The 20,994-nt window shown below is 47.5% G+C and overlaps 1 protein-coding gene across 1 annotated transcript in view; it reads left to right on the forward strand.

Annotated features, from left to right (window-relative positions):
- RUVBL1 (RuvB like AAA ATPase 1) overlaps positions 1–20,994 on the forward strand; it is a 43,598-nt gene that overhangs the window by 13,903 nt on the left and 8,701 nt on the right. Inside the window, exons 4-8 of the mRNA XM_032842805.1 lie at positions 6,134–6,285; positions 9,646–9,735; positions 10,542–10,691; positions 12,438–12,501; positions 13,910–14,108. Coding sequence (XP_032698696.1) covers positions 6,134–6,285; positions 9,646–9,735; positions 10,542–10,691; positions 12,438–12,501; positions 13,910–14,108 — 655 coding nt within the window. The remainder of the gene's footprint in view (positions 1–6,133; positions 6,286–9,645; positions 9,736–10,541; positions 10,692–12,437; positions 12,502–13,909; positions 14,109–20,994) is intronic.

The raw sequence follows: 20,994 nt of genomic DNA on the forward strand, positions 1-20,994 counted from the left end.
GGCCCTGGCTGGCCATAGCCCCTCACCTCTCCCACGCCAACCCGAAGGGTGCCAGAACTGTGTGTTTGCGCTTCTGTGTGCGTCAGGGCCGGTAACAGCAGTGGGGCTGAATTTTGCCCCTTCCCTTTTATCTAAATGGAACCTACTGCAGTTGTAGCTTTTTGAGCAGTGTTTGTGTTTGTGAGGTTCAGCCAGTGTTCTTAACGTGTCCTGCTGTCTTTGAACTTTGCATCATATCTGCAATAACAGTGGACATGGTTCGCAAGACCCTTTTCAGGGTTTAAAATCTTTCTGAGTCCTTTTTAAAAACTCAGCAAGCAGGGCACCTGGGTGGTTCAGTGGTTAAGCGTCTGCCTTCAGCTCAGGTCATGATCCCAGGGTGGGATCGACCCCCACATCGGGCTTCCTGCTCAGCGGGAAGCCTGCTTTTCCTTCTCCCACTCCCCCTGTTTGTGTTCCCTCTCTTGCTGTGTTTCTCTTCTGTCAAATAAATAAATAAAATCTTAAAAAACAAAGAAAAACCTCAGTGAACATGTGCCAAAGATTTTGTTCAACTACTAGTTCATGAGATAAACTGTAAGATACTATAACTGACTCAAATATCCAAGTACATCTAAGATGTATTTTTATTTACTGAAAAGTATTTTTCTGATATCAACAAAATCTGACAAAACTGACTTTTACATAAGTGCATGTGTTTAGGTCACTTAAAAGTAACTTTAATGCTTTTAAGTTGGAAAAAATAGAGGTACATTTCCCGGGCATCTGCTTTGTGATCCGCCATTTTTGAGGGGAGGCGGCAGTGCAGTTCTTTTGATGGCAGTGAGGTAAAGAGAATTTCTTGATCCTGCCACAGAATAAAAAGGCAGGCCATTGACTATCTTCAAAAAGGAACCCTGCCCATTTTCCTCTGCCTTTGAATTCCTGTGAAGTTGGCAGAGGGGTGGGGAGGAAGCGGTAAGCTGACCAGAAATAAAAAGCAAGGAGTCTGTGCTGTTTCCTTGACGTGATGAAGGTCCCTGTCAGGGATTTAGAAACCTGAACCAGCAGATGAAACCTGTGTCATTTGTGTTGCCGTTGCCAGAGATAGCGCCAGCTCGGCCCCTGCCCTGGCTAACAGCCGCTTTCATTGTCCGTCAACCACATCCCCTGCCTGCTTGTCAGCACACAGCGACTTCTAAACAAATACGGGGACTAGTGAGAGATGGGAATGCCTTTCTTCCCCACTCAAGGAATTTCATGTCATGGTCATTAACAGGAAATAGAGGGAGCATTCCTTTGGAAGGCATTTATCTCTGTGGGATATAAAAGTTTTGATTTAAAAAAAAAATCAAAGTTCATTTTAAAAGTATAGAATTTTCCGAGTATGTCACAGTCTTCTGATACATTCATGTAGGTTTCGAAAATTTTTGTCTTGATGTTTAGGAACGAAGAATTTGGAAAGGCAGGAATGAAACACAGCCTCTCTTTTGGGGCCATTCCAAAACTTCCATTTGTAGGCTATCAGATTGAATGAAGGTAGAGCAGAACGTCTCCTTAACTTTAACATCTCAGAGCCTTTGTCCTGGTTGGGTTTCTGGGGAAAGAAGGTAACCGACCCAGTAATAAGATAACAAGCACGTTTAAAAGTGGGAAGTGATTGAAAGCGTCTGACACCGTTGGCCGTGTTTCTTTGTGCCATTGGGCTGTTTCCATATCAGAACAGAGGTGGCTTGGTGGTGAGCACACCTGAACCGTATCTGGGCCTCCTGTCATCAGAAGCAGTTTACGGCCCTACATTGTGCGTAGGATGGAGTTCTTTACTCCTAAAATGAGTGATTTGCAGCTGTGGCTGGACACTAGAATCACAGCTTGAAATGAATGATGATGGCAGTCCCAACCCCTGAGATTCAGAGGCAAATGGTCTGAGTCCAGCCAGGGCCTGAAGAATTGTAGAGGCCTGTCGTCATGCTGGAGGGTGAGAGAACGATGATGTAGACTCCAGCTGAGCTGTAGAATACTGTTTTCTAAATGCAAGCCATCAGTGTTCCTCCTTTGCCAGGTCTGACTAGTATTACTTAAATTTTTCTTTTTTAAAGTGACTTGGTCATTTTGTGTGTACATAACAAAAAAGTACATGGATCATAAGTGTATAGCTCAGTGAATTATCATAAACTGAAAACCCCTGCAGTCAGCACCCATTCAAGAAAGAGAATTGCCAATACCCCAAGTACCCTTTCTGTCCACCCCTAGTCTCCGTCCTTCCTTTTCCAAATTAATGACTGTCTTGCTTCTAACATTATAGTAGTCATGCCTGTTTCTGAGCCTCATATATGTAAACAGGAGGTATAGGAGTATATATTCTGTGCTTGGCTTCTTTTCCATAAAATAACTTTTCCAAAATACTTGGGTACTAGGTGGTCTGTGGGACGGTGTGTGAGATTAATCAGGATTGTTGCACGTAGCACGCCCATACCTGGTGTGTATATACCTTAAGGGTATATATGTTCCAGGAGTTCCAGGAATATAAGGTATCCATGTTTTCAACTTTAGGAGATGATACCATGTTGTGTCTAAAGTATTTGTATCAGTTTACACCTCTATTTGCAGTGGAAATCTTCCTGCTCTTCTACATCCTCATAAGCTCACATGGTTAGCTTTTAACTGTAGGTTGTAGAACAGTATTTCATTGCTTTTTTCTTTTTTTCTTTTAGTTTGGCAAGTTTCAAATGTACAAAAAGGAGTCAAGTGATGACCTTCCCTCCTGGTCCCATCACCAGGCTTCAGCTCATACTTAATCTTGATTGATCTATAGCCCCCATCATTCCCCTTCCAGGTCCTTTGAAGTTAATTGCAGACCTACTTTTTCATCCATAAATATTTCCACATGCATCTCTACAAAATGAGGACTTAAAGAAAACCCCACTGTACCACTGTCATGCCTAGAAAAAATGAACAATATATTCCTTGATGTCATCAATTAACTACTTAGTGTTCAGATTTCCAGTTGTCCCGTGTTAGTGTGTTTTTTCTTTTTTGAAAATTTTTTGAATTATTATTTGAATCAGGATACAAATAAGGGTCTGTATGATAGACCCTTATTTGGTTGATATGTGTCTTTATATCTTTTTAACTATGGGTTTCCCTTACATTTCTGTTTTTTCCTTTGGGCAAAGCATAAATTAGATGGAAACTAGGCTCACACCCAGGGGCTGGCAGAAAGGGACTCCTGAGATCAGTAGGCACATGTTACCTGAAGGGGAAAGGACAGAGCCAAGTGCTGTGGGAAAGGTTGTCAGCCACTGGGGCCCTCTGGTGTGGTGTGGTGTGGCGTGGTGGGAAGAAGCTGGTATCAGAGCCATAGACTTGGACTCTAGTCTGGGGTCTACTGTGAGGAAGGAAAGGACCCTTGACCCCATCTCTTAGAGCTGACCTCCCTCTGTCAAATCTGTAAAAGGACATTGGAGTGCTGACTCTGGTTGTTTCACAGGGCTGGGTTGGGATGTCCTGGCCCCTCCTCTCGTCCTCACGATTCCAGTGTAGGATGAAATGAGGCAGTGACACGTGTGCCCTCTGTAGACCGGGTGGGAAGGCCACTTACGCAGGCCGCCACAGTTAGAAGTTTATAGTGTGCTCCTCCTGGTGTGACCTGCAGCTTTCCCTAAATGTAGGGACTCCTTCTGGATGCATCTTCAACTAGTTTGACTCAAGGATGTTTCCCTCCTTGCCTCTGGATTGATGGCAAGTACAGTGATTGAAAATGATTTTCTTGGGGCGCCTGGGTGGCTCAGTGTGGTTAAGCCTCTGCCTTCGGCTTAGGTCATGATCCCAGGGTCCTGGGATCGAGCCCTGCGTCTTGGGCTCCCTGCTCAGTGGGAAGCCTGCTTCTCCCTCTCCCTCTGCCTGCTGCTCTGCCTGCTTCTGCTCTCTCTCGCTGTCAAATAAATAAATAAAAATATTTTTAAAAAAAGAATGATTTTCTTTTGGTGTAGAATCCTTGGAAAACAGATTTATTGGCTTACTTACCTGTAATACTTATGTGGTTTTGGAGAAAAGCATTTTGTGTCTCTTGACACCGAGACTTTGGGAATTTGGGAGAGCTTGTATGTGCACATGTGTTTTCAGAGATGCGGTGTTCAGTGGTATACAGTTGTTTACTTGTTGTAAGGAAACCTTTACTTACTGTTAATTATCATTGCTTTGTTAGACAAACCCAATCTTCTTTTTGTTATTTTAGCATATTATTAAAGCGTAATATATACGTATGGGTGTGTACACACACACACACAAAAAACCACAGTCATAGATGTTTAGCTCAATGAGTTTTCATAAAGTCAACACACTCATGTAACCAGCACTGAGATCAAGAGACACATTAGAACTTGAGAAGCTCCTTAGAAAAGCACTCCAGAAGCTTCTTGTGCCCCCTTCAGTCACTCCTCCCTGTCCCCCTGCACCAGTGAGCAGGGACATGCCTGTGTTTACTTTGGAGGAGTCAGAAAGGTTTGATCCAGACTAGACCTCGGTTTTAGGGTTGGGGGTATTATGGTGGACCCGGGCTGTTGCATCACCTGGCAACCTCCTTAGAGAGCTCATTACAGAGAATGTGCGGAAGTATCTGTAGACATATTTCTTGGGTACTAGATGTTCTGCCTGGTGACACCTCACACCCCCTCAAGTAACTTCCTCCATTCATTCACTTATGTGTGTGGCTGTTGTTGACAGTCTAGCAGAGGGAGAGTTGGGTTTCCTGAGTGCCAGCAGTCCCATGTATGAGTGCTGGGTAGGAGGCACAGGTTGCCATGGGAGTCATCTGGAGGGTAAGGAAGAAGGTGTGTCAGGCAGGCTTTCTAGAAGGAGTAGGTATGTGGGGGTGCCTGGATGGAACAGTCTTTTAAGTGTCTGCCTTCAGCTCAGGTCATGATTCTGGGGTCATGGGATCAAGCCCCACTGCTTCTCCCTCTCCCTCTGCCTGCTGCTCCCCCTGCTTGTGTTTTCTCTGTCTGTCAAATTAAAAAATAAATAAATAAATAAAGGAGTAGGTATTTGAACTGGGGAGTTGGCAAAGCCAAAAAGGAGGGAAGTACTTCAGGCAGTGAAAACATTTAATAAAAAGGCACTGAGATCTTGTTCTAAAAATTAATTTGCTGCAACTCCTGGGTTGCTTAGTCAGTTAAGCCACTGCCTTTGGCTCAGGTCATGATCCCAGGATCCTGGGATCAAGTCCTACATGGGGCTCCTTGCTCAGCAGGGAGCCTGCTTCTCTCTCCACCTCTGCCTGCCTCTCTGCCTGCTTGTGCATGCTCTCCCTCTCTCTCTCTCCCCCTGACAAATAAATTAAAAAAATAAAAAAAAATCAATTTGCTAATAGTTCTTAGTTTGTCTGACAACATTTATCTAACAGCTAATGTGCTTGATGTTTAGAACAAGGAGAGACATTTGCCTTCACTGTTAATATTCTAATCTGAAAATTGTGCTTTATTATTGAGGGTTTGCTTTGGAAATTGTGGCCTTGGAAAACTTGTAAAACAGCCAACCCATTGCAAATATGGAATGACAAACTGGGTCTTTCTTTGGGTGTGCCCTGAGGGTCAGCCAAAGGCCTGGGGTACCAGGCAGGTCACATATCACTCGCTGTTGGCACGGACCTCTAATTATACCTAGCTTAGGCCTGATTGTGTCACAAGGATGTGGGTAGTTATTCCATTGGTTTTAAATTTTTTTCAAGAGTCAAAATTGGCAGGAAATGAGGGCATAGGAGGCTGCTGCTCTAGTGGAGTAGAAGGGTTTGGGTTCAGAGACTGGGTTAGAGATGAAAGCTGAATTTCATCCCCGTGGAGGTGTAGCCAGTGTCAGAAACAACTTTGAGAATGCTAGCTTGTCTCTGTAGTTCTAGATTTGAACCTAGAAAATCCTTTTGGAAAGTTGAAATACAATTTTTTCCACATTCTGAAGAACTCCTCCAGGTTACGTTTATGTCTGCAGTGTTTTTCTACCCAGAGTGATACCCTTGAGTGGGCATTAGTAAGGCTGAGTTGTCGGTCTTGGTGACACGGAAGTTTTGTGGCTAAAAAGGCTATTGAGTAAGGAGAGAGAATGTGAATATGTGAGAGAGAATTGTGCTTCACCAGGGCTCACCTGCCATCTCTTCCAGGGCTGCGGATAAAGGAGACCAAGGAGGTTTATGAAGGCGAAGTCACAGAGCTGACTCCATGTGAGACAGAGAACCCCATGGGAGGGTATGGCAAAACCATTAGCCATGTGATCATAGGACTTAAAACAGCCAAAGGAACCAAACAGTTGAAAGTGAGTATCTGTGTGTGGCCTTGTTCAAGTGATGTAACCTCTCTGTGTCTCACTTTTCTCTGTATGGTCTGGGTGATCATACGTCAGAGGGCTGTTTGGGAATGTTACGTGTATTAAGCACTACCTAGAACAGGGTGAGTACACAAGAAGACCCAGTCAGGATAGCTCTTACTTTTCTCATTGAGTCCTAGGACGCAGTAAGTTAAATCCTAGGACGCAGTAAGTTAAAACGTGAGTTGTGTGGCTAGTCGTGTCTGCCTTTTGCCATCCTGTATTCCATAATCTGACCATGTGTCAAAGGCCCTGGCCCTGTCTCTGAACCTGCAGATTAATGTTCATGCTCACAGAAAGAAGCAGCATTGAGTCATCTGGTAAGAGTTAGAACAGATGCTGGATGGACATCCCAAGGGACCAAACACAGAATTCTGACTGCAGTACCTTTTATGTGTCAGGGCCTAGAAACTTTAGTGGCCTCAGTTGACTCTGCTCAGCCAGGGCTTTGTGGAGAAGCCATAGTGGTGGCGGTGTGGGAAACCCTCCATCACCCTCCTCAGACACTTGTCCTGTCAGCCTTGGGTATAGGGGTGCCCAGTGAGGGGAGGAGTGTGGTTTGGAGTGTGTGGCAAAGTCTGAAAGGGAGACCAGGCTGTGCTGCTGACACCAGTGTGGCTTTTGGCAAGCGACTTAATCTCTGAGCAGTAGTTTCTTTATCCATTAAATGGGGATAATGATTGCCTATCTTGTAGAGTTCTTAGAAGGATATAGAAGTTGTAGCTTTGGGGTAGCGCCTAGTTATCTGAGAAGTGGTAACTCTTGATGTTATTGTGAGAGCCTTCAGTTAGAGAAACACCACAATTGGGATTGTAGGCTTTGCCTTATATATCTATTTATTTATTTTTAAAAAGATTTTACTTATTTATTTGACGGACAGAGATCACAAGTAGGCAGAGAGGCAGGCAGAGAGAGAGGGGGATGCAGACTTCCTGTTGAGCAGAGAGCCCGATGTGGGGCTTGATCCCAGAACCCTGAGATCATGACCCGAGCCGAAGGCAGAGGCTCAACCCACTGAGCCACCCAGACACCCCTAGGCTTTGCCTTATTTATAATAAACAATATCATAATAATTATAATAGCATCTCAGCTCTTATTTGCTGGGTGTGCCAGGCCCAGGCTAAGTGCTTTAACAGATATTTCGTCTGCTGTCATGTCTAGCTTTCTACATGTACGTGTGCCGTGTGTGTAATTTCCCTCATGTTCCAGATGAAGGGAGAACCGAGGCCTCATCAGGAGGTTAAGCGCTTATCCTAGGCTTGCACAGCTGCTTAAGTGGCAGAGCGGACTGTCCGAGTCTCAGCCGTTCTGCTGTCCACCCTCCAACTTGCTGGGGGACCTTTGGGAGTCAGTCGAGCTCTCTGGACCTCCGTTTGCCCCTCTGCGAACTATGGTAGATTGACCATATAATTTCTCCATCTTCACTCTCCTTTTTTTATGTTTTTTTATGGATTTTATGGTTCTTTGATTCTTTAAGGTGGTTTCTTGGTCACTGCTTTATGGAGATCATAAAAATGTCACTTCTTCAGAGGGTCATTTTTCTTTTTCCTAACAGGGTTTCCATCTCAGGAGCTTGCCTCTGCAAATATCTCTTTTAAACCTCCCCCTCATCTCTCCCATTCTGTATTAATTAGATTTCTTGGTAGGATCTGCCGCTTCTCCAGTAATTACATCTTCAGTCAATTCATTTGGGAAATTAACCGATATTAAAATGCTTGAGGAAAAAAAAAGGAATACTCCCCAGTGTAGGAGAGCTGAAGTAAGGCATGCAGTTTACATTCCAGCTCCCCACCGGGCTGCTTTGCACACTTTCTTCAAGAAGATAACCTAAGGGAGAAAACAAATTTTTCTTTCTTCCCAAATGAGTACTTCTAGCTACTTTGAGTGTATGTACAAGGTATTTGGACAAACGGAGCTCAGATCCTTGGTGTAGGTATTGAATTGCAAAGGAGAATGATCATACTTGCCATCATTATTGTGCGCCTCGCTCGTGCCAGGCCCTGCAATAGGGGCTTACCAAGCGCTGTTCTCATGCTCTAGGAGGCTGCCGGGCCCTACCCTGCCAATGACATAGAGCCCCAGGTTTATTCTTGTGATTGCTGTCTCTAACAGCTTTACTGAGTTTTAATTTTAAATGAAATTCACCCATCTGGAGCATACAACTCTAGGAATTTTAGTCTATTTACATAATGGTACAGGTAGCACCACGGTCCAATTTTATTTTATTTATTTTTTTTTTTTTCAATTTTAGAACATTTTCATCACCCCGAAAGAAACCTCCTGCCTGGTGACAGTAGCACCCATTCCCACCCACATGCCCTGCAACCACTGATCACTTTCTGTTTGTATGTATTTGTCTTTTCTGAACATTTCAGTATCAACGGAATCATACAGCATGTGTTCTTTTGTGTCTGGCTTCTTTCACTGAGTCCTGAGTTTTTACTCTTTAATTTTGTTTGAGACAAAGCCCTAGTCTTTTTCACATTATAAAAATAAAGTTTGAGAAAAACAGCTCTCCTTGAAGTTTAATGGAAACTTATGTTCAAATCCTGAGTCCTGACAAAAGATGCTGTTTTAGAATATTGAACATGAAGGGTAGCCTGAATTTGGACAACCAGAAGAAAAGCTGTGGTCAAAATATGCTTCCCTCCTTTCCTGGAGGTGTAAGCAGGCAGGCCCTGGGGAGCAGACAGAGATTTGGATCAGAAGGTTTGCTTTGTGTTTCCCTCTGGATGTTTACACCTGGGTGCTGTTGTACACATGAGGAAACTGAGGCTCAGAGAGCCTTGTCCAAAATCAGAGAACCACCAAGTGCCAGCCACGAAGAGCAAGCAGGTTCCAGTAGGTGCTTCACATGCGGGAAGTTCTACCCCCACCCGAGGTGAGGAGGAGAGGAGCTGAAGTAGGGAGCACAATCTCAAAAGGGGTCATAGGGCCTGTGATCACCCAGACAGTGCGGACCTCACCTGAAAGCAATCAGAGCCATATTTGTCAGTTTGCAACCTCAGGAGTAAGAGGAAGGAGGATAACGGGTCTCTCCTCGTGTTCCCCTTGTGTGCACTCACTCTCCTGCTGTCTCTAGGACACACATCCCCAAAGCCAGTTGTCTCATACATACACACACACGCACATATCCACAGATGCACACATGTACCCCACCCCTGCACAGATACACTTTGTCCATAGTCATCAGCTACCTCAAGTCTCTTATGGAGAGGGGCCTTACAGCATGTCAGAAGTAGATACTGTATGTATTACAGTTCCCTGAGTTAAATGTATTTGGGTTTGTTTTGTTTTTTTTCTTTTAAGCTGGACCCCAGCATTTTTGAAAGTTTGCAGAAAGAAAGGGTAGAGGCTGGAGATGTGATCTATATTGAAGCCAACAGCGGGGCCGTGAAGGTAACGTCACTCCTGGTTCGCATGAGGAGGCCTAGGTGATGGGGGGTGGGGGGGTGGGGGTGCCGTCTTCAGGGGGTATGGGGTGCGGGGAGGGGCTGGCGTCTGGTGGGGGTGCTGAGGGAAGGTCAGCAGTTGCCCCTCCATGTTGAATAAAGTTTGCTTTCCCTTTATCTTCATTCTTTAACCTTCTCATGATTAAAACAGACAGTCTGTTCGAAAAATACTAAAGCCTGTTTAGAGGGGGAGTACCGGCTGAGAAAGCAGAACAACTGTAGTCATTTTCAAATTGAAGTGTGCAGTGTGTTTAATCTTCCTTTTATCTCTTTGGTATTTTCTTCTCAAGATATATGCATGTGGAAAGGAATGCTGCATTAGTTGGCATTCTTTTTATATCTGATTTTCAGTGTCCTGTACAGTGTTCCTCACTGTTTAATGGATGAGCATAATACTTCATATCATACGATAAATCACCCACCTACAAAAGAGTCTGAACGGCTCCCTCCGTCTCCAGTTAATCTACTGGATTTGCCCTTTATCAGGAATTGCATACAGTTAAAAGAAAGAGAGTGGGGGAAAAGATTCTTGGGGAAAGTATCGGGTGTTTTTCAACTGGGTTTTTGGAACCCAGTGATGAGCAGATAGCTTCCTTCTCTTGGCAGCCGGGGCGTGGGGTGCACTTGGAGTTTGTCAAGTAGGCTGTCAGGCCCGTGGCTGGGAACGGAGACTTTTATCTCACTTAGCGCTTTGCCATTTGGGGACTTGGCAGCCACCGCTCACCGGGCACTCAGGTTTCTTTCTTTCTGCAGAGGCAGGGCAGGTGTGATACCTACGCCACCGAATTCGACCTTGAAGCTGAAGAGTATGTCCCCTTGCCAAAGGGGGATGTGCACAAGAAGAAAGAAATCATCCAGGATGTGACCTTGCACGACTTGGATGTGGCCAACGCACGGCCGCAGGTACCGCTTTGAGGCCGGCGTGACCTGGTGCACGAGCCCTTTTGTGCGCGCGCGGAAGCTCTGGGAATGAATTGTCAGTCTTGCTGCCGTTTCTTAGGGCAGACGGTCCTTTTCTATCTGTAATGTTCAGCAATTAACATCGACATGAGCTACGAGGGACTCCTTTGTTCCAATTCAAATGCTCTAGTCACAGATGATTTCATGTGTATTGTTTCTTACCCAGCCAAGCCTCTGGCCCTGCACTAGCCAGCTTCTTCCGTGGCTTCCCTCCAGCAAGCGGGCTCGTGCCTGGGATTCTCTGGGTGTTAATGGGGGAGGGCAGGAGTGTTCTCTGAGCCCTTTGCAGGATTTCTGAAAGCCTGACAAAGCTGTGTCTTTCCCCCTGCTTAGCAAATCTTCAGTGTCTTAGCTTAGAGCAGGAGTTGTGCCTGCTCCTCATGCCAACTGGATGGGTCCTTATGCCTTGACTAGTAGAATGTGGGGCAAGTACAGTATGACTATGACGTCTCTGCGAGATGTATGATTGTAAAACTGCAGCTCTCCTCTGCTGCTAGTCCTTCAGTGTGATTTCCTCTTCATCCTTAAAGAGTCCATCTCTGCACTAGCTGGGAATAGGCTTTCTAACCGAAAAGTTGATTCCTGGGTGTTTTGCCGCTTAGAGCCCTGGCCAGAGGATTGCTGAAGAATCATTTTGGAGACAACCGGTCCCTCCGTGTGTGGAACTGCTGTCCCCAAGCCAGCTTCCCAGGAGCCTTCACCTTGGTTAGAGTGTTTGACCAAGAGTTGGAATTCAGGGATTGTGTCCCTCCGACGCTAGTGAGCTCGGCCGTTTAGTCGCTTGGTCTTCCTGGGTTTTGTGTGATTTAGGGCGCTCTGGTTTTGAGTCTCCTCCTCTGTGAAGCGGGCCTAATGGTTCTACCCTGTGGCATCACATGTTGCAGGTTCTCAGGAAACACTCACTACATTCACAGCTGAGCAGTGAGCACCTCCACCTCTGTCCCCGGGCCTGGCCAGAATGCACTGCCAAAATGCTAGGCAGGTGACAGAACAGCCCCTCTTCTTGTGGCCCACACTGGGAGGGGCTGGTGGGAGGGCGAGGTGGGTGGTGAGCGTGTTAGCAGCCGGCTGTCCTGCAGGGTCAGCTTCCCGACCACGCAGCTCTAGGCCAGGACTCACCGAAAGTGACTGTGCAGTCGAGTCTAGAGAGGGGAAGCGTGGGCACACAGATGAGTTGCTTCCCGCAACAGTCCATTCGTCCCCTTGGGAACCAGAGCATCGGCAGAGGGTAGGCGTTGGATGCCCCATGAGGGCGTTTGACCTGAGCTCTGATGGGTGACTGGAGCTTCCCAGAAGAGAGACCGTGCTTCCTGGCAGGCGGACTTGAATGCAGAAGCACTGAATCGTACAAGAGCAGGGGTGTTGAGAGAAGGGTATGGTCCTGTGTGCTAATCAGGGAATTCGGGATCTGAAAAGGATACGGGCTGGAGAAGGAGATTGGGGCAGGCCTCATAGAGCTGGGACTTCCCATGAAGAAATTGTGCTCCTTCTTGCAGGCCAAGGGAAGCCTCTTAAAAATTCCTGTGTGTTTAGAAGCTCCTCACGCTTTGCCGTGAGGTTGTCTGGGGCCTCCACACCCAGGAGCCCGTGTCCGGTTGACATTGGGAAGCAGTGTGGTGATGGTGGCAGTGAAACTTCTGTAGCTGCCTCAGAAAGCAGGACTGACTCTGTGAGTCTTCTATTTTGCAGGGGGGACAAGACATCCTGTCTATGATGGGCCAGCTAATGAAGCCGAAGAAGACAGAAATCACGGGTAAGAGAAATAGCAAGGCCTGTGAGCAAAAACCAGAACCTAGGGCCCTGGATTCTGATGTACTGTGTAAGGCTTTTCCGGACCTGAGGAAATGCCTGGGACCGGTTCTTTCTTCCTTGTCATTCGGAGCCTGAGTTCCCCCTTGCTGTCTGCGGCTGCTATAGGCTGCTCTCAGTAGAGCATAGCGTATGCCCTCTGGCCCGGATGCTGGCACACCCTCTTGAGTGCATTCAGTATCCTCGCTCTCTTCTTTGAAGATGGAGGCCGTGGCAATCTCTGGTCCCTTTGAGGTCCTGGAAACGGGGATGGTGTCACTCCGGCTGTGCAGGATGGCTCCTGCCAGGCACTCCCAAGCACAGCAGGCCCCATGGCCTCCGTCCCAGGTCCCCTCACCCTGCAGCTGCAAGGCCGCTGGCAGCCTGTCCGGCTCGGCTGCCTGGGCACCTCCCAGAGCCTGGCAGGAATGTTGCTGCTTCCTTGTGGACCTTGAGTGTACCCTGCTTCTCTTCCCAACTGCAACATCTGTCTTTTTTCGAAGCCCCACCTATAGCTCTGTCACTTTAAAATGTGAGACATTAAAGCCTCTGTTGTCTGTTCCGTGTGAGGCAGTGGCGTGATCTGAGACCTTTCTAGTAGAGTTGCCAAGAGCAGTTTCTGTGTTTCCACCATGACCTCTTTTGTGCATCCCAGCCTCCTGGCTTCGGTGGGAGATGCAGCAGCAGGTCTTTGTGCTCTGTGTTTCTGAGCAGCTCCCTCTCGTGGAAGTGCAGGGGCCCGCTCGGAGAACGAGAAAGGTGACCTTAGCTGACCTCATGTAACTCTTGAGACAACCATCCCCCTAGAGCTCTGAGGTTGGACCTTTCCTCAAAACCTGCATTCCTCACAGGCTTCTTTCTGGAAGGGATTCTGTGCGCACCTCATTCCTCCATCTAGGCACTTGATTGAAAGTTAATTAACCTAAGCTTTGTCCTACAGGGCCAAAAGAGTCATTTGCTGAGTGCAGAATAGGACAATTTACATATGAAAACTCATTTCACGCAGGGCTCCCCAACTTCTGTGTCTCTGGGATGTGGCAGGGCCCTGGGTGGGCGGGTGTGAGTAATAAGGCAAAGTGGAGAGTGACCAGGGGACGCACACCTCTGCGAAGACACGCAAAACTGTAAAAGCCATTTGCGGGCTTAACAACCTGTTGGCAAGGGAGGCTGCCAGTTCTGTGACTTCTCCGGGGTGACTATTCTCATTTTCAGATCATGACACTGAAGTGGGGATGTAACCTGCCTGGGGTCATATAGTTAGCAGTTAAAGTGGGCCCCCCACTTGGCTTTGGATCAGATTGGGCTGGGGGAAGAGGAGAAGAGGTGACTGCTTCCCCACCTGACCTTGCCTGTGTCTTCTTACTGTCTCCTAGACAAACTTCGAGGGGAGATCAACAAGGTGGTGAATAAGTACATTGATCAGGGCATCGCCGAGCTGGTTCCAGGCGTACTCTTTGTTGATGAGGTCCACATGCTGGACATCGAGTGCTTCACCTACCTGCACCGGGCCCTGGAATCTTCTATTGCCCCCATCGTCATCTTTGCATCCAACCGAGGCAACTGTGTCATCAGGTAGGGTGGCTCCCTGCTGGCTGTGGGGCTTTTCCGCCTTCCATCTGGATTCATGTTTTCCTCTGGGATCACTTTCAACCCATAATGTCATGAGTCAAGATGGAGGTGAAGGGAGATCATGTTAATTCTGAGAGCAACCCGCCAAAGTGGCTTGTCTTCACAGGCAGTTCATGCATCAGCCACGTTCCATCATGGCCACCAAAGGCAACAGTAACCTGTTAACTAAATATGAGGGCCTCCTGCATGGTTTCTGGGGTTACAGTGTGGTGTGATTTGGTCATTCCGTTGGAATGAGCAAAGGCAAGGTCAACAGGCTGGCCTAGAGTGACCTTACGTATGTGAATTTCTATCCTCATACTAGCTCTCGGGGGTAAGTATTCGTGGCTTTGTGTTTTAGATGAAGAAACAGAATGGCAGAATAACTCCTGATCATAAAGATCGGCTGAGGACCTGGAGCCTTCTGATAATGAAAGCAATAACAAAACCAGGATTTTCTCTCTGTCCCAGACCTTCCTGGAGCCACACTGGTGCCTGCCCCTTCCCCCACCAGTACCCCCCCTTAAGCCTGCCTTTGGGAAGGATAGATGTTGAGGCCTGGAAGGCACATGCCTGCATGATGCTCAAGGTCAGAGGACTTTCTGGAGATTCTTTTTCTCCTTAGTACTCTGCAAACAAGCAGGTGAGCCCCAGACAACACACCATCTTCCGAGCTCTCAAGGGCCCCGTCCTTGGTAGTTTTCTCGCTCTTCTGATTTTTTGTGCTCCTGTTTGAATGCTGGGGCCTGGTCCCGACAGTGCTGGGGCATGAAGCGGGGTGGCGAGAAGCCCTTTTCAAGCCTGCCAGGGAGCAGTGTAGAACAGAGCCCTGTTCTACACTGGGCGCTCCTGGCAGTAGGGGTGGTAGGAATCTAGAAAGAGACCCCAAGGCGCATGGGTATCAGCACAGAGCTGGAGTCAGACCAAGTTAGGAACCCAAATTGCTGATTCACCTAGACAGGCCTCTGAATGATGGTGGGTCGTATCCAGGACTTTAGCTGGCTCTTGACAGGGCTTTGTCTCCGTTGATTGTTCCAGAACTGTGCTGCTGGCTCAGGGGCAGCTCACCTCTCAGGTGATCGCTCTGGCACAGAATTAGGATTTGCTTACATGGTTCAAGTTCATGTGGAAGCAGCTTGTAGTCACTCTGAATTCCTGTATTGGTGTCTTGACAAGACCATCATCCCAGGTGTTTTCTGCGTTCTTGGGGAGAAGGCAGCTTGTTCCAGGGCCAGGCCAGCCGTTGGTGAGAGGAGCTGGCTGCCTGGGCAGCCTCTGGAATCCTGGTTTGTGGCCTGGCTCCTCGCGAGCCTGGCACCCCTGTCGCATAGACCCTGTAGCTTTGCTGGACTTGTGCTTGCTTTGGTCAGGCCCCGCTTCAGTCTGAAGTTGATGAAAGGCTCAGCCTGGGCCGATGGCGCCCCCTGCTGGGGAGGTCTGCTAACAGGCTCCTCTGTCTCACAGCAGATCCCCCAGCCCAGCAGATGCCCATGGAGCCTGGCATCTTCTGACAGGAGCAGACTCTTAGGACTCAGAGTACCTTCTCTCAGACCCGTCCCACCCAGGACAAAGTCCCAGGAAGGTAGTTCTGAACTCAGGACATGCTCAGTGGGGATGGAGCTCTGGTCAGCCTGAAACCTGGGAAACTGGCCCCAGCGTCCCCAGACAGAGTTCACTGAGGGCTGCTGGGGGCTCTGGCTGCCCACGGCTGCCAGACTGCAGTCACCCTAGTGGGAGGAAGGTGCTCAGAGTGGCGCTTTCTGCAGCTCTGCTGAAGCAACCAGAATAGGGGCGTCTGCTCTAGATGAGGGTTTTGGTGCAAAACCCTGGGGCTGGTAGGGATTCTGTTGTAGTGCTGAGAATGATGTGCAGTTAGCAACAGTAGAAATAAGAGCCAGCATATACTGAGTTGTTCCTTCTTTGCACCTTTTTTTTTTTTTAATTTGACAGAGATCACAAGCAGGCAGAATAGCAGGCAGATGAAGGGGGAGGGGGGATCTAGCTCCCTGCTGAGCAGAGAGGCTGATGCGGGGCTTGATCCCAGGACCCTGGGATCATGACCTGAGCCGAAGGCAGAGGCTTTAACCCACTGAGCCACCCAGGCACCCCATTCTTTGCACCTTCTGTGCACACTGCTGGTCACACTTCAACTTACTGAGGAAGGCACCGGTGTTCTCACTGTTCAGATGAGGATACCGAGGCTCCACCATGATGGGGGACTTGGCCAAGGTCATACAGCTCAGCAGTAAGGCTGGGATTTGAATCTAGGGTGTTGGACTTCAGAGCCAATGCTTCCAACAAGATGTGAAGTGATGACATTTCTGGAATATTGGCACAGTTTGGGCAACACTGACTTGCTTCCCGATAGACTTTATTTCTGGAGGGAACTGTTGACCTTCCTTGCCCTTCAAAACTATGTCTGACCTTCAGAGCTCGAAAGGAAAGGGAAGAGGAGGGAGGGAGCTGCCTGTAACTGAGGGCTTCCTCTGTGCCTAAAACGGTGCACAGCACTCTACATAGGTTACCCCCTGCAATCTCAAGCATCCTGACGATTCTGTAGGCAGGTGACCTTATTTCCAGGGAGGTGGAAATAAGGTCACACAGGAGGTGACGTGAAAGGGCCCCAAGTCTGAGGTTCGGCTGGCTCCAAAGCTCCTGCCGCCCCTGTTCTCCTGCACTGTTTCTTGATGGTGTGGGGGGTGGAGGGGAGTTGAGCTGGTGCAGGTCGCTGGCGCCACCATCAGGGAATGGCTGTGAAAGTGCAAACTGCCCCCTCTTCCTCTAGGTCTTGTCTCCTTGTGCACAGGAGGGGGGAGCCATTCCTGCAGGAGCACCTTGAGGCCTCAGGCTCCTCCTGGGCACCCCTGGGCGCCCTCCCTTGCCGCCCTAAGAAGGCCCTTCTGTGCCAGGATCCTCAGCCATTAAATGAGAGCCCGGCCTTGGTCCCAGCTCCCCAGACTTGGGAGGTCTTCTTCTCTTGTGGGGAATAGCTCCCGGGGTTAAGGAGTCTTTGCAGGAGTTTCTCTCCGTAAGTCACGGTGTTGCACCAAAGAGCAAAACTTAAGAAACAGTATGGTCTCCACTCAGTGTGTTCCTGAGGCAAAAGATGATACATTTGAAGAAAACAGCTTAATGGACATAGAAGTCACATACAGTATGATTCACCCATCTAAAGTGTACAGTTCAGGGGTTTTTTTGTTTAGTCACAAAGTTGTCCAGACATCACCACTATCCATTTTAGAACATTTTTGTCACCCCAGAAAGAAATCCTTCACCCACCAACAGTGATCCTGCTGCCACGCCTCACCCCCAGCTGATTTCCCCCATGCTCCCTCCCCACGGCCCCCAGCAACCATTCATCTAGTTTATGCATTTGCCTTCTCCGGACAGTTCGTATGAACAGCACCGCACACCCTGTGCTCTTTGGTGCCTGGCTTCTTTCATGGAGCATAGTGTTTTCAAGGTCTGTCCGTGCCGTAACCCGTGTCAGCCTTTGTGGGTTTTTAAGGCTACGTAGTATTCCAAAATGGAACTTTTAGTCGCACATTGACCATTTTGTTAGTTGATGGACATTGGGTGATTGGGTTGTTTCACTCTGTGGCTGTTATGAATACTCTTGCCTGAACATCTGTGTACAACTTTTTATGTAGACTTCGGTTTTAATTTTTCTTGGGGACATACCTATCATTAGAATTATTGGGTTAGATGGGAACTCCTTTTAACCTCTCAAGGAACAGCCAGACTGTTTTCCACAGTAGCTGCACTGTTCTTGCCAGCAGTGTCTGAGGGGTTCGGTTTCTCCGCATCCTAGACAACACTTAGTACGGTCTTTTACAGTCTGGCCTTCCAAGCCGTGTGATGTGGTGATCCACTGTAGTTTTGACTGGCATCTGGCTGTTGAGTTTGAGCATCTTTTCATGTATTTTCAGCCATTAGCATATCTTCTTGGGAGAATTGTCTGTTACTATCATTTGCCCATTCATTTTTTGTTATTCGGGTTGTCTTTTTATTAGCGAATTCTTTGTGTATTCTGGATACTAGACCTGTAGTAGATGTATGATTTGCAAATATATCCTCCCATCCTGTGGGTGGTTTTTTCAGTTTCTTGATAGTGCCTTTAAGTTTTGATGCAGTCCAGTTTTTCTGTTATTTCTTTGGATGTTTGTGTGTTTTGGTCTCATATCTGAGAAACCTTCTAAGGTCACGGATACTTAGATCTGTGATCTCCTCTAAGAGTTCTGTAGTTTTAGCCCTTACATTTAGGTTAGTGATCATTTGTGTCAGTTTTGTGTGTAGTATAAGAGGTGTGTCCAGCTTCACTCCTTTGCATGTAGATGTCTGGCTGTCTCGGGACCACTTGTTCGTCACTGAATCTCCCTGACAGCCTCCTCAGAAAAGCAAATGGTTTCCTTCTAGAAGCTCCCTGCCCGGGTCTGCTGTGTCTCCTTTCATCAGAAAAGCTTTGTGGTGTCTGTGTCCCTGCAGCCGCAGGGTCATGTAAAGCAGCAGTCAGGCAGTGATTCTCCGCTGGCGACATTCTGACTTGTCACAACTGTGGATGTTGCTGCTTCTGGTGGGTTGAGGCCAGAGAGGCCGCTGAATATCCTGGACAGTGCACAGGAGCAGCCCCTACAAAATTAATTGGTCTACAATGTCCGCAGCGTCAGCGGGTGAGCCCTGAGTTGTAGTCGTAAGATAAAGGCATTCACAGAGGAGTCAACCCTTTGCACCTGTAGGTGTAGCTGTAGGATACATTTCTAGATGTGCGGTGACCTTGTTCTGCAGACAGGCCATGTTGGAGTCCCAGGAGAATTAAGCCTGTGACATCGCAGCACAAAACTGCATCTATGGAAGAGGCATAGCATTAACGCAGTCTGAGCAATTGTCAGATGGCCTGTTGGGCTGACACCAGAGCTGGAAAGGAGCCTCTGGGTACAAGAACGAATCTGCAGTTTTAACCAAAATGTAATTATTACAGTTTATTATTGGTGATATGACAATTACGGCAGCCTCATCAGGCAGTGAGGGCTCTGCACCGAGAGCTCCTTCTGGGCTCACCACCCACGCAGGCAGCACTGGGAGAGAGGCGCTTCCGTTCCCTCGCCCACTTAGCAAGTGATGTGACAGACCCTTTTGTGGGACTTTTGCAGAAAAGAATCCCAGAAACCATTTTTTACTAATATGTCTCCTAAAAGAAACTTTGTACCTAATATTCAGAGCTTGGACAAATGTATCAGCTTTAATTCCTGAAGAATGCTTGGCGCTCTTTTTTTTTTTTTCCCCCAAAGACTTTTCTTATTTATTTGACAGAGAGAGAGCATAAGTAGGCAGAGAGGCAGGCAGAGGGAGAGGGAGAAGCAGCCTCTCACTGAGCAGAGAGCCCGATACGGGGCTGAATCCCAGGACCCTGGGATCATGACCTGAGCCGAAGGCAGAGGCTGAACCAACTTAGTTCAGTGCCCTGCTTGGCACTCTTTAAGTGGAACTTTTTGCTTAAATTTTTAGTTTTGTGGATTCAAAACCATGAGAATTTTTTCTTTTTCTTGTTTTTTTCCTTGCATAAAAAAGCGAATATCAAATTAAATTTAAAGAAGAAAATCAGAAATTATCTGGGGAAAAAAAAAAAAAAAAACTGGAGCAGATCAGCTCCAGAAAAAGAGTCTTGGTGAATGACTTTATTGGAAAGGTTGGAGAAAAATAAAGATGCCCTTTAGCTTAAGAATTTGCAGGTTAAGGCACCTGGGTGGCTCAGTTCGTTGAGCGTCTTTCGGCTTGGGTCATGAACCCAGGGTCCTGGGATCGAGCCCCCCATCAGGCTCCCTGCTCAGTGGAGAGTCTGCTTTTCCCTCTCCCTCTGCTGCTCCCCCTGCTTGTGCGCTCTCTTCGTGCACTCTCTCTCCCTCTTTCTAATAAAAAAAAAATCTTTAAAAAAAAAAAATAATTTGCGATGACGTGGATGGAACTAGAGGGTATCATGCTTAGCGAAATAAGTCAGTCGGAGAAAGACAAGTATCATATGATCTCCCTGATATGAGGAAGTGGAGATGCAACGTGGGGGGTTAAGGGGGTAGGAGAAGAGTAAATGAAACAAGTTGGGATTGGGAGGGAGACAAACCATAAGTGACTCTTAATCTCACAAAACAAACTGAGGGTTGCTGGGGGGAGTAGGGTTGGGAGAGGGGGGTGGGGTTATGGACATTGGGGAAGGTATGTGCTATGCTGAGTGCTGTGAAGTGTGTAAACCTGGCGATTCACAGGCCTGTACCCCTGGGGATAAAAATACATTATATGTTTATAAAAAATAAAAAAAAACATTCAAATAAAGAAAAAAAAGAAAAAAAATAATTTGTAGGTTATCTGCAAATCAGCTCATTTCAGGAGTATAAGAATCCTTGGTTCTTAATATCCAAATTTATGCAGTTTTCTCTTTTGAGTGTCTTCTGTACTGAAGGAGGCAGTCATTACAAACTCTCCTGTGTCCCTTGCACGGTAAATTCTTTGTCCCAGCCGGCTCTCGGTGGATGGGCAGCTTGTGCAACACCAGCTGCCTGCACGAAGAGCATCGCAGTATTCCAGTTTGTGGATTCACCTGTCTCTCGTGTGTGTCCTCATTAATTTCTGTGGTAGTCACAGTCTCTCCCACATCTCTTAATACCACATTTAAATGTTGATGAGAAGCATATAATCTGTCTCCAAGCTCTGTGTTGCTTCTCATCTTCACATAAGTTCACTCATCCAGGCTGACCTCGTGGAGACCCAGGGACTGCTCTGTGGTGCTGGTGGTTTGCTGCTGCTCCCCTCGACTGCCGTGGTTCAAGCCCCCATGAGGAATTTTGACATTTGATTAGAC

The sequence above is a fragment of the Lontra canadensis genome, unplaced genomic scaffold (genome assembly GCF_010015895.1).
Source record: "Lontra canadensis isolate GAN:19392208 unplaced genomic scaffold, GSC_riverotter_1.0 scaffold133, whole genome shotgun sequence".
Lineage (NCBI taxonomy): Eukaryota > Metazoa > Chordata > Mammalia > Carnivora > Mustelidae > Lontra > Lontra canadensis.